Source organism: Tremella mesenterica (genome assembly GCF_000271645.1).
Source record: "Tremella mesenterica DSM 1558 unplaced genomic scaffold TREMEscaffold_13, whole genome shotgun sequence".
Lineage (NCBI taxonomy): Eukaryota > Fungi > Basidiomycota > Tremellomycetes > Tremellales > Tremellaceae > Tremella > Tremella mesenterica.
Window position 1 is genome coordinate 1 of NW_006711237.1, and position 13,480 is coordinate 13,480.

The window sequence follows — 13,480 nt, forward strand, 5'->3', positions numbered from 1 at the left end:
TTCAACCAGCAATGCTCTTGAAGAAACAGCAGCAAAGCAAACAAGACATCCAGCAAAATGGTATGAACATATCATCAAGTTTAGATGTGGTTATTTTCTATAGCCCATTGCCAGTTCTCTCCCCTGTATTTGTGGAAGGAGTGACCATTGTCTAGCTTCCACCTCACCTCCTCAATTTTCCTTGCCCTAAGCACCTTCCATTCCTCCACTTCCACCAGACCACCATGGAATTTCTTAGCATGTACACACTTACATTGACCAGTAACTTTGTGTCTGAAATTATATTGACACCCTACAACCCTTCCACTGGTCCTAATGTCCACTTTGTACAGGTCCCATTGAAATTCTGACTGGAGATGTTGGAGAGGTTCACTGTGTTGGGAGAGAGGTAGATGAGGTTCTAAATGTTAGTGACAGCAAAGCAGGAGAGGGACTTTACTCACCAACAAAGTGTTGTTCCATGTTATTGATTCGAGCACCTGTCATGTCTGCTACATGGCTTAGCTTAGGTGACAATATAGCCTCAGAATACTTACAAAGAACAATCCTTGGATGACTAGCAGCATGAGCCATCATGATAATATGACTGGCAGAAGTGAAGTGACAACCTGAGACACAGGAGAATAAGCTTTGAGGGGTGCATCTAACTTGCAGGAGGGGGATGAGGGTATCCCATTGATAATGGAGCTGTAAGTCAGCTAACGGCCAGGAGGAAGGGGAGGACAACAGGGACAGGAGGCTCACAGCAACATGGAGTGGATGATGCAGAGACATGTGACAATCCAAGATCCTGTCTTCCTTGAAGGACATGTAGCATATCAAGCAGGTATCTTGAGCATTGAGAGGGTTTTGATTGTTCTGATATCAGCTTCATGGCCAGCAATGACTTTTGACGGGAAGGAATCAAACCAGAGAAGGTATCAGTAACAATGATGACAGACGCTCATGGAATGGGGTATGATAGAGTGATAGTAAGCATGAAATCACAGGTCAAGACAGAGATGAGGAAGAGCACAAAGTGAGGGAATTCAAAGCCTGGGAGGGGGAGAGTCAATGTAGGAGAGAAGTGGAGAGGAGAGAAGAGACTTGTGGCAAGTGGAATGTAAAACCTACCATTGCAGGGTAGAAGAGTCCACTCATGTTGCAGCAAGGAAAAGTGGAAATTGTCAAATAGAAGAAGTGAGGAATGAAAATGAAGAGGAAGAAGAGTGGAGACAAGGCAGTCAGGATGCATTCTATATACCCAAGAGGGCCACAGCTTTTCACAGATGTTTCACGGATGCAGCATGTGCTGCCAAATTGATGGTTGGGGAAAGGTAGCACCCCAAAAAAATGCCATCATAAATCACAGAGAACCCATCAAGGGTTCTGGGCAGTTCATGATGGCACCCTTCTATCTTTCCACCACTGAAGGGGCTTCTTCCTCTTGGGATGATGATGGATGGATTGATTTAGCTCATTCCCCACCTCTACCATCATCTCATATCTTGTTTTAACCAATCACAGAATAACTTCCACATGACACATGCATAGATTTGGGGTCTTTGGTGAGGGCAACATGACCGGCAATAAGATCAATGCTAAAAGAGGGCCCTTCAGCGTTCAACTTAGGATAATGCATGGATTGGCTCCCCTCTCTCAGATTTTGCTGCCTTGAGGTGAGATCATCCTCCAAAGATGCATGCTAGGTGAACCATGATATGAAAGATTGTACTGTACTTACTTCTGGCAATTAGAACCAGAGTGGGGAAGAGTCGGCCAGGGATTGAGTGAACATCACACTTTACTCTTGATTCAATCCATGTCACGCCTTTCTGGCAACTTGGCGACCTATCCCACATCCGCTGGCCACCTGGCTTATTTCTCAACTGGTGATGTCAGCTCTACCAAGGTGGTCATCTTTATCGGAGGGTTGTTCTGCGGGATGCTGCAGCCGGGTTATGGGGTTCAACTCTCCAAGGCTCTTCGAGACACAGGTTGGCCTTTGTGAGTGACCCCGATTCCTCATTCACTCACTACTGCTGTCTGTGTGTAGACGTTTCTGACGAGCAGAGTGTTGATGCATTGGTCAAGTGTGTACAGGGGTTGGGGAATGGGCTGCTGGATAGGGACGTGAGGGAGATTTCCAATCTAGTAAGCCATCTTTGGGGTCAAGGTTAGTTGAGCCCACATGTATCTCCTTGTTCGTATCTTTAACCTGTGTCCTCTCTCACGATCATATCCTCCTCTACACGGAACACGGTCCCTTATTTGGCGGCGAGGGAGGAGGAGGATTCCTAGCTCACTCATGATAGGTACATCCACTATCGTTCTCATGGGTCACTCTACCAGTTCTCAGGATGTCATCCATTACTTATCGGCCTATTCTTAGACTCACACTGACACTGCATCCCTTCCCTCCCTTTCCCTGGTACAAGGCGGAATCATGCAGGCTCTGGTCAGTGACCCGGAGTACTTTGAATCGAACACCGCAAAGGGAGATGACTGGGGCTGGAGTGCTCAGCTGAAGATAGCAAGGCGACTGATAGTAAAGGGACAGAGGCAGCTGGTTCTCTATTGGAACTTTTGTCAGACTGTAGGAGGACCAGTGACGTCTTATCAACTGCATAGTCCGGTCGGAGTCGGGGGAGTTTCTCATTGACATCGATATCAGAGGCGACAATGACTATTTCTCCTCAGACCTTCCTGACACACCGGAAGATAACCCAATGAAACATAGGCACCCCCTCTCAACTTCCTTCGGTTGTCTTGCAGCCCCTGCCCTTGCCATCTACAGTGAGAGAGATGAAACCTGCCGTCTACCAGATATCTCTACCACCTTGGAATGATGGAGTTCTGCTGCTGGAGGTAAACTTGAGACCGTGATCTTGGAGGATGTGGGACACAGCTTGGATGATGAGAGAGCTCGTGACAGACTCTGTAAGCTTGTAGTTGGATGGCTAGAAACCCTCTGACGATAAGATTCACCCATGCATCTCCCACTCGGTTTACTTCCTTTGACTCCTCTCGTCACTTCTCCTACTCAGCATCCTACTGGCCAAGTATCTTGTCTTGCATCTACAAATCTACTTCAGAGATTCAGTGAAATAGCCTCCAACAAATGGAAACAGGTGCTATCGGCGGTTAACACCGGTAAACATCCCCTCCGCTCAGGGAGAAGGCAATGAGACCCTGAGTCACTTTTTTTATCAGCTTAGAGTCAACACTGGACACCCTCTTGCTTCCCACTCCCTCTTGTGTACATTACACTCGGCCAAGCAGGATGTGAAGTTGTGCGACATGTGGAGTGGGAACAACTGGTGGAGTATAATACCCCTCACTTGGTGGAACGATCTTCTCTGTCGGACAGTCATTCGAATCCCGACACCATGAAAACCAATACTTCAATTGTGCTGTCCCAGCCGGCACAACAACAATCCTTCGATCGGATATCGACTGTCGAGCCTACTCGGATCTCGAGAACAGTCCTAAATACGAAGGACATTACATCAAAGAGAAAGAAGGGCGTAGCGTCCAAAGCAAGACCCTGCATGAGTTGGGAAGAAGCGATTTGAAGACTCAAGAGAACCACAATCATGATTAGCCGGGTGTACAACAAGCAGATGCTATCACCTGAACTGGGAGTAAAACATCGTTGGGGGTGGTGTATCTTTTGTGAGTTGGAAATCGTTTTCTTTTACAAATTTGACAGGGTGACTTTGACTGACTCGTTCAGCCTGTGGCTCACCTACACTGTAAACACTTTCCAGTCTTCTATAACCGGTAATTTGACAGCCTACGAGACCATGGGGTTTGAAGAACACTCTCTCATTCCTGTCATATCTATCGTATCCAATGTCATAAGCGCAGTGGCTTATATGGTCTTCCCCAAGATACTCAACCTGTGGAATAGAAGTTATGGGTATCTTGCTTGTTGTGTTTTGGCCGAATTGGGACTGGTGTTGAGTGCTGTGTGCACAGATATCTACACCTACTGTGCTGCTCAAGTGAGTCAATATCCCTGCTTGCCCCTATCTATTTTTTCGTATGTTCTATCAGTGGCTCTTCATCCGGGATATGAATCCTACAACGGGTTCTCTCTCTCTTGTCGTCACCTACCATTTCTCTTCCTTTCGCCTGACTGGCCTAGCATCTTTGTACTATGCACCAACAGTGGTCCTGTCCTTCAGCTTGTCCTTCCTCTGCGGCTTTGACCCGTAGTCAACAGGTCAACTATGAGAGTACGGTCCACTGACTCCAGTGCAGTTACTCAGTAAAAATACCTTTCCCCCGTCCCCTTTGTCCCCTGGAGATTATTACACAATCGAACCCTTATCGCCGCTTGTGGATTATGTTTCACATGGCAAATAGCATATTACTGTTGGGCATCATAATTCACTTCATACCTTCAAGTGGTATAAGATTTATCTATCAGCCAAGCTGGTTATATAAGTTCCATCTACGATGTTATTGCTATGGATGTTACCCACCGGTCATTTAATCCGTCGAACAGGTTATTACAAATGGATCCTTCTAATTGGAGTACAGTTATACGTTTTAGGTGAAGGTTTAATGATACGTTTTCGTCCACCTGATCATTCAATAGGATGGATGATTTTCACTCAAATATTCATAGCTTTCGGTGATTCTTCTTTCACTTGTGTTGAAGAAGTAGCTGTATTAGCAGCTGGTAGTCATAATGATTCAGCTGCAATGTTAGCTTTTTTAAGTTTATTTGGTTATTATGGTGGAGCAGTTGGTAATTCTATTTCAGGTGAGATTTGGACAAACTCTTGTACAAGAATATATACCTCAAGAAACTCAAGACATTTGGGAAGAAGAAGAGTGGTGGAGATGAATTGTTAGAATGTGTTCAGGTGGCGGCATGAGTCTCAATTTTGTACATTTGTTTATTGCTAAGATACCAGGACTGGCCCTAGAACCCCTGTCTGGACTGACTCAGGGTTCATATTGTAAACAAGTCATTGCATAAAAAAGTCAGCACTCCAATCTTTGAAAGTCTTTGGCCAAAAATGTGGTTATATACTGGCTTTCATCCGGCACTATACGGAGTTACTCTCCCAGCAGCACCCCTAAATGACCAGAGAATCTCTGACACTTCAAGCCACAGGGGTGAGCTCATATTAACCACTGAAAGGTGGCGCCTATTGACTGCCATATTTGAGATCTCCTATCCACTGAGGTAGGAAATGTGTTCGATTCCTGGAGGGAACACTATTGGTTGACTTTTAGTTTTTCTTCCTTCTTTGTAGGACTCACTCAGCTGGATCTGTACAAAGTCTTCCTCCATGAGATATCATTTATCTCTATCAGTCAAGTGTAATGGAATTGTTAAGGGCTCTGAGACTTACAACCTTGCACATATTGATGATTTCCCAGTATTCTGAAACATGTACAACAAGTTTACCAGACTCTAATCTGTTCAACTCTTCCCAGATAACAAAGAAAAGACCATCATTTGTCACTATTCTTTCTACCCTCCTCTCAGCTGTCACCAACCTGATCCTCTTTTTGGGGATGATATCTTCTAGTCCAAACAAAACTTCCTACCTGACTGACTTCTTCAACGACCCAAGTAGCCTCCTGATACCCTCATGAGTGGTGAAGTTAATGAAATGTTATACGACATGAACCCTGAGTCAGTGAGAAGTATACTGAGACAGAGACCAATCAGCAGAAATTACTCCTGCTAACTAATGGGCACCGGTCATAACATACTCTGTCTCACACTGTTTTAATTCAACAATACCTTACATGGTTATGGAACCAAGAAACTGATTCCTGCAGGTTGTTGCTCGGGAAGATCTTCAAACCTTCCTTTGGATGTCTTACTACGCCTGTCTTTCATACCTTGAATATAGGAGAAAAGTTGGCAAAAGTTGGCAAAAGTTGGCAGAAGTTGGCAGAAGCTGGCAGGGGTAAATCTTTGACTTACTCAGTTAGCCAAGGCTTGCTGGCAACCCATTTAAACCAGTTTTTTTGAAGTGTTTTGTGCTGTTCATTCATAGTTTACTCCTGTTCATACTGCTGCAGTGACACATTCTTATCAACAGTGTTCCTTGCTTGAGGAGCAACATAAGGAACTTTCCATAGTGTGTGAGGGTTCTGTTTGGGATGACGAGGCACATTGATTGTTACAAAAGTTTTGATAAAACAACAAGAACTAAGCTGAGTGGTAAGATGATGCCAATAGTTAAAGTGCAAAACTTTTGGCACTGATATGACTACTAATGCATTTGAAAACCCATGTTGTATAAGTGAAGTATGATTGGCTCTGTTGACATGTATAACTGCAGTTATTGGACATAGCCTTGCTAATGGCATTAGGAACTGCAAGGGGATGCATTAGGATTCAATCTCTGAGGTGCTGTCACAAACTGTGTTGTAACATCCCTGACAACCACCACCACCTACCCTCCTTGCACCATCAGCCATCAACCACCATCACCTGAACCACTGAGACCAACTATGACGAGGTTACGAGAAGCCAGGAGTTATTTGTCACGACAACACCGCCAAAAGGAGAACTATGGCAAAGTTAGGAGAAGGGAACTGAATGAGAGCAGAGTAGGGGGAGTTAGGCGAAGTTAGTAGAAGTGAGTGGAGTAGAGTATTAGGGATATGGCAAGGTACATCTAAGTTGAGAGAGGAGGACAAAGCGTGAGGCTGTGCAGGGGTTGAAGGACTTCCTATGAGAAGAGAGGAGAAGTATAGATAGTTCTCAAATTGCTCAACTTCATGAGAGATCCTTGATTATTGTCAGTAGTGAGAGATATATTCAGTAGCTACAACCATCAAGTTTGGGAGAGCTACCACAGAGCAGTTCGACTCCACTACATCACAGTTAGCCTCAGTACATCGACAATCACCTTATCATTTACCACTAGACATATTACCTTGGCAATGTTAGCTTAAGTTCTCATGTCAAGTACCCTGTCCTAGTGAGACATCAACACCCCACTATGACATTGTTAGCCAAGGTTTGTCTACAGTCAGTCCTTAGAGAAGAAGAAACAATGATTGTGACAGGTGTGGGACAGTTGCCTCAAGTGGCAGTTTTTGTCGGACGGGCTGTGTCAGAGCGATGGCAAATTTTGGCTGATGTGTCTGAGGGGACCCCCATATAATGATACTAAGATCATTGATGCTAAGCTGATGTCCAAAGGACCCTCATTTGAGTCATGTATGTATGTATGTATGTATGTATGTATGTATGTATGTATGTATGTATGTATGTATGTACTAGCGTGCCAACCTGTCAAATTGACAGGCCCGTCTCTCGCCTCTCAAGCTGACTCTGTGGACCCGTGGAATCTCTACCTCTCTTCTCTCTCACACACACTTTTGACCCGTGAACCTGTGAACCTCTATTGTGTCTCTCTCTCTTGATTCCTTGCTCCCCCCCCCCTCTTTATCCTCGCTTCGCTCTGCGGGCGTCGCCGCTAGCCACGTGGTTTGTCTCCACGTGGTTTATCTCGTGTTTGTCTATTATTGTAGTAGATGTATGTATGTATGTATGAATGTATGTATGTATGAATCTATGTATGTATGTATGAATGTATGAATGTATGTATGTATGAATCTATGTATGTATGTATGAATGTATGAATGTATGTATGTATGCATGTATGTATGAATTGTGATAAGAAATCTTGACTAATGCTGACAACTGTGATGCTGAGCTGATATCCCTTTGAAAGGACGCTCATTTGATGTCCAAAGGACCCTCATTTGATGTCCAAAGGACCCTCATTTGAGTCATGTATGAATGCATGTATGTATGTATGCATGTATGTATGTGTATGTATGAATGCATGTATGTATGTATGTATGCATGTATGTATGTGCATGTATGCATGTATGTATGTATGCATGCATGTATGTATGCATGTATGTGTGTGTATGTATGTATGCATGTATGTATGTATGCATGTATGTGTGTGTATGTATGCATGTATGTATGTATGTGTATGTATGTATGTATGTGTATGTATGCATGTATGTATGTATGTATGTATGTATGTATGTATGAATTGTGATAAGGAATTGTGACTAATGCTGAGAACTGTGATAAGGATTGAGAGAAAAGGTGACTCATTGATTTCACCGATAGCAGTGAGGTATTTCCCTGATTGGTTGTCATCAGTTTCCAGTGTTACTCACACCTGGAGGCATTTATGTGATTGGCTGGATGAAGTTTCCCACGGTAAGCACACATTCTTTATTTAGTACACCTAGTTTGGTTTTGAAGAGTACAAAAGGCTCACCTCTCCCCCCTTCTTCTTCAGTCTTCCTCATCATTTTCAAAAACTCAAATCTCTTCAAACAATTTCTATCATGGTCAGTCTCTACTGCTTCTTCCATAACATTGAGAAACACTGACATACAGATGCCAACTGAAGAAGGTCCACTGGCAGATGCTCTTAACAGAGCTCTTTTTGAACCAGAAGCTAAGTCAAATCAAGAGTTTATCAAGAAGGCAAAGTAAGTCTGACTTCCATCTCTTTATAACACTGACACATAGAAAGTTGATTATGATGGTTGATAAGTTGGAGAAGAAGAATATGGTTATGTTTCCTGGATGGGCTGGTCCTGGAAAGCCAAGGCCTTGTGAAGTCTTCAGGAAGGCTCTGGAGGAAGCTAAAGAGGCTGGTGATAAACTCCTGTTGAACTGAAGTACAATGAAAGTCTCTATGGTTGCATGCATGCAATGATGCCTGCCAGCAAGTAGATTTGGTCCCCAGATTTCTTCTTCCATCCCTTTAACAGTGCTGACCTACAAGTGTTACTTGCTGACATCTCTCATGTCATGATTTTGGTTGTTAATCAGGTGCCAGCAGGCTAATTTGGTTCCAACTCCCAACATTGGTGAAAGGAGGTATCACATCTCTCTCATCCTCATCACACTTCTAGGGATGAGTCAGAATCACATGCATTACAACAAAATAATTTCGACTGAATCAGAAAGGTGATAAGGCTTCAGTATCCAGGGATGCTTAGCCTCAGTTTCCAAAATAGAGCTGACAATTTCGTTTCACAAGTCTAGTCACCACTCTCATTCCCCCATCCCATTAGTGTGCCTGAGTCATATTGTCATGTTTCTCTAGCATGATGGATGAGCACATCAGATTCTGGAGCCCCAAAATGTGTGATTTTAGGGCTTTTATCAACACCCTGATCTTCTCAAAACTCAGAGTAGTGTGGCTTGACAGGTCTGACACTATGCAGGTGTACCTCGAGCTGCAGCCATGGTCAGTGCTCCGTTCCTGGTCATCAAGGTATCATTCCAGAGCCCAAAAAAAACATGATTTCAGCCCTTTTCTAAAAGTTAGGAAACTCCCAATCCTCAGGGTTCATTGTGACTCGACAGATCTGACACTAGGTGGGTGTACCTGAAGCTGCAGCCATGGTCAGGGCTCCGTTCCTGGTCTTCAAGGTACCAATCCGGAGCTTCAGGAAAAGCAATTTCGGCGCTTTTTTCAAACCTTGGAAACTCCCAAAACTCAGGGTTCAGTGTGGCTCGACAGATCTGACACTAGGTGGGTGTACCTGAAGCTGCAGCCATGGTCGGGGCTCCGTTCCTGGTCGTCAAGGTACCAATCCGGAGCCCCAAGAAACGCGATTTCAGCGCTTTTTTGAAACCTTGGAAACTCCCAAAACTCAGGGTTCAGTGTGGCTCGACAGATCTGACACTAGGTGGGTGTACCTGAAGCTGCAGCCATGGTCAGGGCTCCGTTCCTGGTCGTCAAGGTACCAATCCGGAGCCCCAAAAAACGCGATTTCAGCGCTTTTTTGAAACCTTGGAAACTCTCAAAACTCAGGGTTCAGTGTGGCTCGACAGATCTGACACTAGGTATGTGTACCTGAAGCTGCAGCCATGGTCAGGGCTCCGTTCCTGGTCGTCAAGGTACCAATCCGGAGCCCCAAGAAACGCAATTTCAGCGCTTTTTTGAAACCTTGGAAACTCTCAAAACTCATGGTTCAGTGTGGCTGGACAGATTTGACACTAGGTGGGTGTACCTCAAGCTGCAGCCATGGTCAGGGCTCCGTTCCTGGTCGTCAAGGTACCAATCCGGAGCCCCAAAAGAAGCGATTTCAGGGCTCTTTTGAAACCTTGGAAACTCTCAAAACTCAGGGTTCAGTGTGGCTTGACAGATGTGACACTAATACCTTGTGGAGCAATGACTGATAATGATAGACATTTTTTTCAAAGCCTGAGATTCTCCTCATCCACAGAGTAGTAGGTATCTGAGCATCACCATCATTCGCCTGTAATGGGTCAAGCTGTGAGGCTCTTTGGATATCCCCCACTCATCTCTGATGCTGGATCCTTCATGAAAACATACTTCAAGTCAGTAGTTTGTCATTTCCACTTCAATGATCTCACTTTTAGTCTACCTTCTGTTATCATTGGAAGACTGGCATCATCCCTACCACACTGAATGATGCATAGTCACTTCAATCCTGAGCCATAATGTGAATGCTCAATCTTTGTGCAAGCACAATATGCCCTCAAGAGGACAGTCACATTGAGCACATGACATACCTTGACCTTTGCCAAAGTGGATTCCAGGAGGATTGGTATGAGAATTGTGAGAAGGAAATGCATGTTCAAGATCATGACTACACTTTGCAGCCACTCAAGTTCAATGAAGTTTGAGTGCATTGATAGCTCCAAGGACTCCATCAATAGCCAACATCAACCTGTGCCTGTCAAAGTCCACATAGTAGGTTTGCTGGTTTGCATCAAATTGTAGCACCATATCAACTAGTGGCCTGATTGTCAGAAATGAGCAATGCTGACAGATGAAAACACTGACTTGATACTCTCCAGAAGTATTTTGGTGGACTCACTCCACTCTGAACAGGAGACTGCAATGAAGAGGTCTGGAACCTGTGGATTCTGAGAGGAAGTCAAATCTGGTGATGAGCAACTGTGTGTAGAGAGACATGACTCACCTTTGAGAACATCATTATCTGGAGAGATGTAATGGGCTACAGCCCACCAGCCAGCCTGAAGGCTACAATGAAATTGATCCAACTGGTGGTATCTGGTACTAATCATACCCCAAAAGAGGATCTGATCATGGTCTGCTAGGTTCTGAACCAGAGACAGAAAGTTACTGAGAGTCAGGTGAGAATGACCAGAAAGCTCACCCTGCTTCCTTGACAAGATTATCAGCAGTGTCAAACTCTGGGAGGATGAGTGATTCTACCAGAACATTGATGATTGGGTTGGAGTTGAGCTGAGCTGACATGCCTGACATCAGCCTGAAGGTACTAAGCTTAGAGAAAATTATGACTTTGTGAGTCTTCAGCTGATGACAGGTTTTGAAAGTACTGACCTGGAGGGATGAATTGAACAGTGGTGGGTGAAGAGTGAAGTGTTAAAAGATGAAAGTGAAAAGTACAGAAGGAAAAAGGATGAGAAGAGGAGAGCACAGCATTCAGGAGCAGCTCCCTGAGCCAATTGATGGTGGCTTGAGCACCCTGGCAGGGGTCATGTTGCAAAAACACCATAGTGGGGAGAAGAGTGATGTCTGTTCAAGGAAGGAGAGCACAGCATTCAGGAGCAGCTTCCCTGAGCCAATTGATGGTGGCTTGAGGACCCTGGCAGGGGTCAAGTGGTAAGAAAAACAAAGTGGGGAGAAGTGTGATGGCTATTCAGGGAATGTGAGGGATTTCTCTGATTGGTAGAGAAATCCCTCAGTCTTGAAGTGAAGAGACTAAAATTTTCTGAAAAGGAGGAGACTGCTCAGTCTATCCTTATTCTTTTTTCTCTTCACCATTTCTTTCCTCTGCTTACTCAGTAATACCAAGCTCAAACAACTTAGAACCAAGTATGTCAGCACCAAGTGGCCAAAGATTTATCCCAACTCAGCCAAAAGTATGTCCTCCCTTATCTGCCAGGCTGATGAGCTCAGATTGATCTGAAAACCTATCAAAGTTGTGACCAGTATACTGAGAATACCCATCAACCAGTGAGTTGCCCTCTATGTTTGAGGCAGTGACTGATCTACTTGTTGCCCTGCCATGATTGCCAGAAGATTTGGGGAGACAAGATTGGCTACATCACTCATATGATCTCACAGCACCCAGGGAAGTTGAAGGAATGTGATTTTCCAGGCTGTGAGGAGAGAGTTGTGGGACAGAGTGCTTTGGATAGGCACAAGGACCAGTTGAGTCATTGGATTGTAAGTTGCTTGCTTCACAATTTCTGTGTGGCATTCACTGATTATGCAGCCTGGGGGATTCAAGTGCAAACAGTGCTCAGCAGCCTTTGACAGACCATATCAGCTATCTTTCCATAGGCAAGAAACTCATGGTGTCAGGGTGAGTGAGAAACATGGGATCAACTGACAGAGAAAGGGATTGAGCTCCTGGTCTGTCTGTACTATGTGTGAACCTCATGGTTTGCTAGCTTTGGGGGACATGAGAGTACACAAGCACTCTGTTCATGGGGAGGAGTACTGGGGTCTGCCTAGTGGGACAGTTAAGGTCTCCAATCCTGTGGTGAGTGAACATGAACTGATGGGTTTTGGCTGAAGGTGCAGTTAAGCAACCCCAAAGATTGCACTAGCTGTCCTGCAAGCTTTCAAAGCAGCACCCAGTGGAAGAAGCATCTGGAGCAAGCTCATACCAATGAACTGCAGGTAAGTCAAAACTCTCCCAGCCAAACTGATTTCTCAGATTTTCTTCCAGGAAGGTGAAGAAGTCACAGTCAGCAGGGAAAATGAAAATCTTCCCTTCCAGTGTCCAGATGAGTCCTGTCCTGTTGGATCCCTCACCCTTCTACCTCACAGTATGATTCAACATGCCATTACCCATCCCTACAGGAGGCTCCCCAAGAAAGTGACTCCCAAGATGAGGAAAGCCATGGATAGGATGTGGGAAGGAGCCTACAGCAGGTATAATCATCACAGGGCAAAGAAGAATAGAGACATCAAGGAGGGATGGGATGCCCAAGACACAAGGTGGAAGTTCCTGTCTATGAAGATGAAGGAGAAGAATTCAAAGAGGGTGAGGATGAGGTTGGAGACACAGGAATAGATAGTAGTGATCATGCAATAAGTTGACTGTGATGCTGTGCAGGCCAAATAAGTCATATCATATGAAGGCTGGCATCTCTGACTGACTTTACACATAGCAGCAATTGAGTCTCCATGTTGTCCTCTGTCACTGACTTGATGGAATGGTTCAATGTGTGAGAGAGAAGGTGGCCATCCTTTGCACTGATGGTGTTCCTGACTTCAAAGGATGCAGTTCTGACCATGTGGTATATCAGGGACAAACAACCCCTTTTGATATTGGAAAGTCTTCATGGCTGAGTGGTTTGTCAGTGATCATCTGAGATGCATTAAAGGACAACAGGGCATACTATAACTCCCAGAAGTGGGAGGTAAGGCCCCCTCACAAACCCCCCAGCCCTGATCCTCTCTACTCTACCCAACCTCTCCAAATCCTTTTGCTCTGTCTCTTT

The 13,480-nt window shown here is 44.8% G+C and overlaps 5 protein-coding genes across 5 annotated transcripts; 3 read left to right on the forward strand and 2 right to left on the reverse strand.

Annotated features, from left to right (window-relative positions):
* Positions 1-167: 167 nt before the first annotated feature.
* TREMEDRAFT_65024 (uncharacterized protein) lies at positions 168-1,140 on the reverse strand (the record flags this gene model as incomplete). Its single annotated transcript, XM_007007243.1, has 5 exons — positions 168-400; positions 444-488; positions 537-687; positions 745-858; positions 1,114-1,140. Coding segments are annotated over 5 exons (570 nt in total), but the record flags the coding sequence as incomplete, so codon positions are not given.
* A 2,435-nt stretch (positions 1,141-3,575) lies between these two features.
* TREMEDRAFT_65025 (uncharacterized protein) lies at positions 3,576-4,972 on the forward strand (the record flags this gene model as incomplete). The annotated part of the gene is made up of 4 exons (XM_007007244.1): positions 3,576-3,643; positions 3,716-3,986; positions 4,528-4,753; positions 4,908-4,972. The coding sequence occupies 4 exons, from the start codon at positions 3,576-3,578 to the stop codon at positions 4,970-4,972; spliced, it is 630 nt and encodes a 209-aa protein (XP_007007306.1).
* Positions 4,973-8,337: 3,365 nt separating this feature from the next.
* TREMEDRAFT_65026 (uncharacterized protein) lies at positions 8,338-10,218 on the forward strand (the record flags this gene model as incomplete). Its single annotated transcript, XM_007007245.1, has 9 exons — positions 8,338-8,340; positions 8,390-8,484; positions 8,525-8,652; positions 9,229-9,251; positions 9,383-9,539; positions 9,562-9,696; positions 9,719-9,822; positions 9,854-10,010; positions 10,199-10,218. 9 exons carry the CDS (start codon positions 8,338-8,340, stop codon positions 10,216-10,218), a joined length of 822 nt encoding a protein of 273 aa, XP_007007307.1.
* Positions 10,219-10,646: 428 nt separating this feature from the next.
* On the reverse strand, positions 10,647-11,520 carry TREMEDRAFT_65027 (uncharacterized protein; the record flags this gene model as incomplete). The annotated part of the gene is made up of 5 exons (XM_007007246.1): positions 10,647-10,776; positions 10,855-10,903; positions 10,960-11,123; positions 11,158-11,260; positions 11,346-11,520. The coding sequence occupies 5 exons, from the start codon at positions 11,518-11,520 to the stop codon at positions 10,647-10,649; spliced, it is 621 nt and encodes a 206-aa protein (XP_007007308.1).
* Positions 11,521-12,080: 560 nt separating this feature from the next.
* Positions 12,081-13,050, forward strand: TREMEDRAFT_65028 (uncharacterized protein; the record flags this gene model as incomplete). The annotated part of the gene is made up of 5 exons (XM_007007247.1): positions 12,081-12,194; positions 12,244-12,333; positions 12,370-12,513; positions 12,555-12,653; positions 12,691-13,050. 5 exons carry the CDS (start codon positions 12,081-12,083, stop codon positions 13,048-13,050), a joined length of 807 nt encoding a protein of 268 aa, XP_007007309.1.
* Between the last annotated feature and the right edge of the window lie 430 nt (positions 13,051-13,480).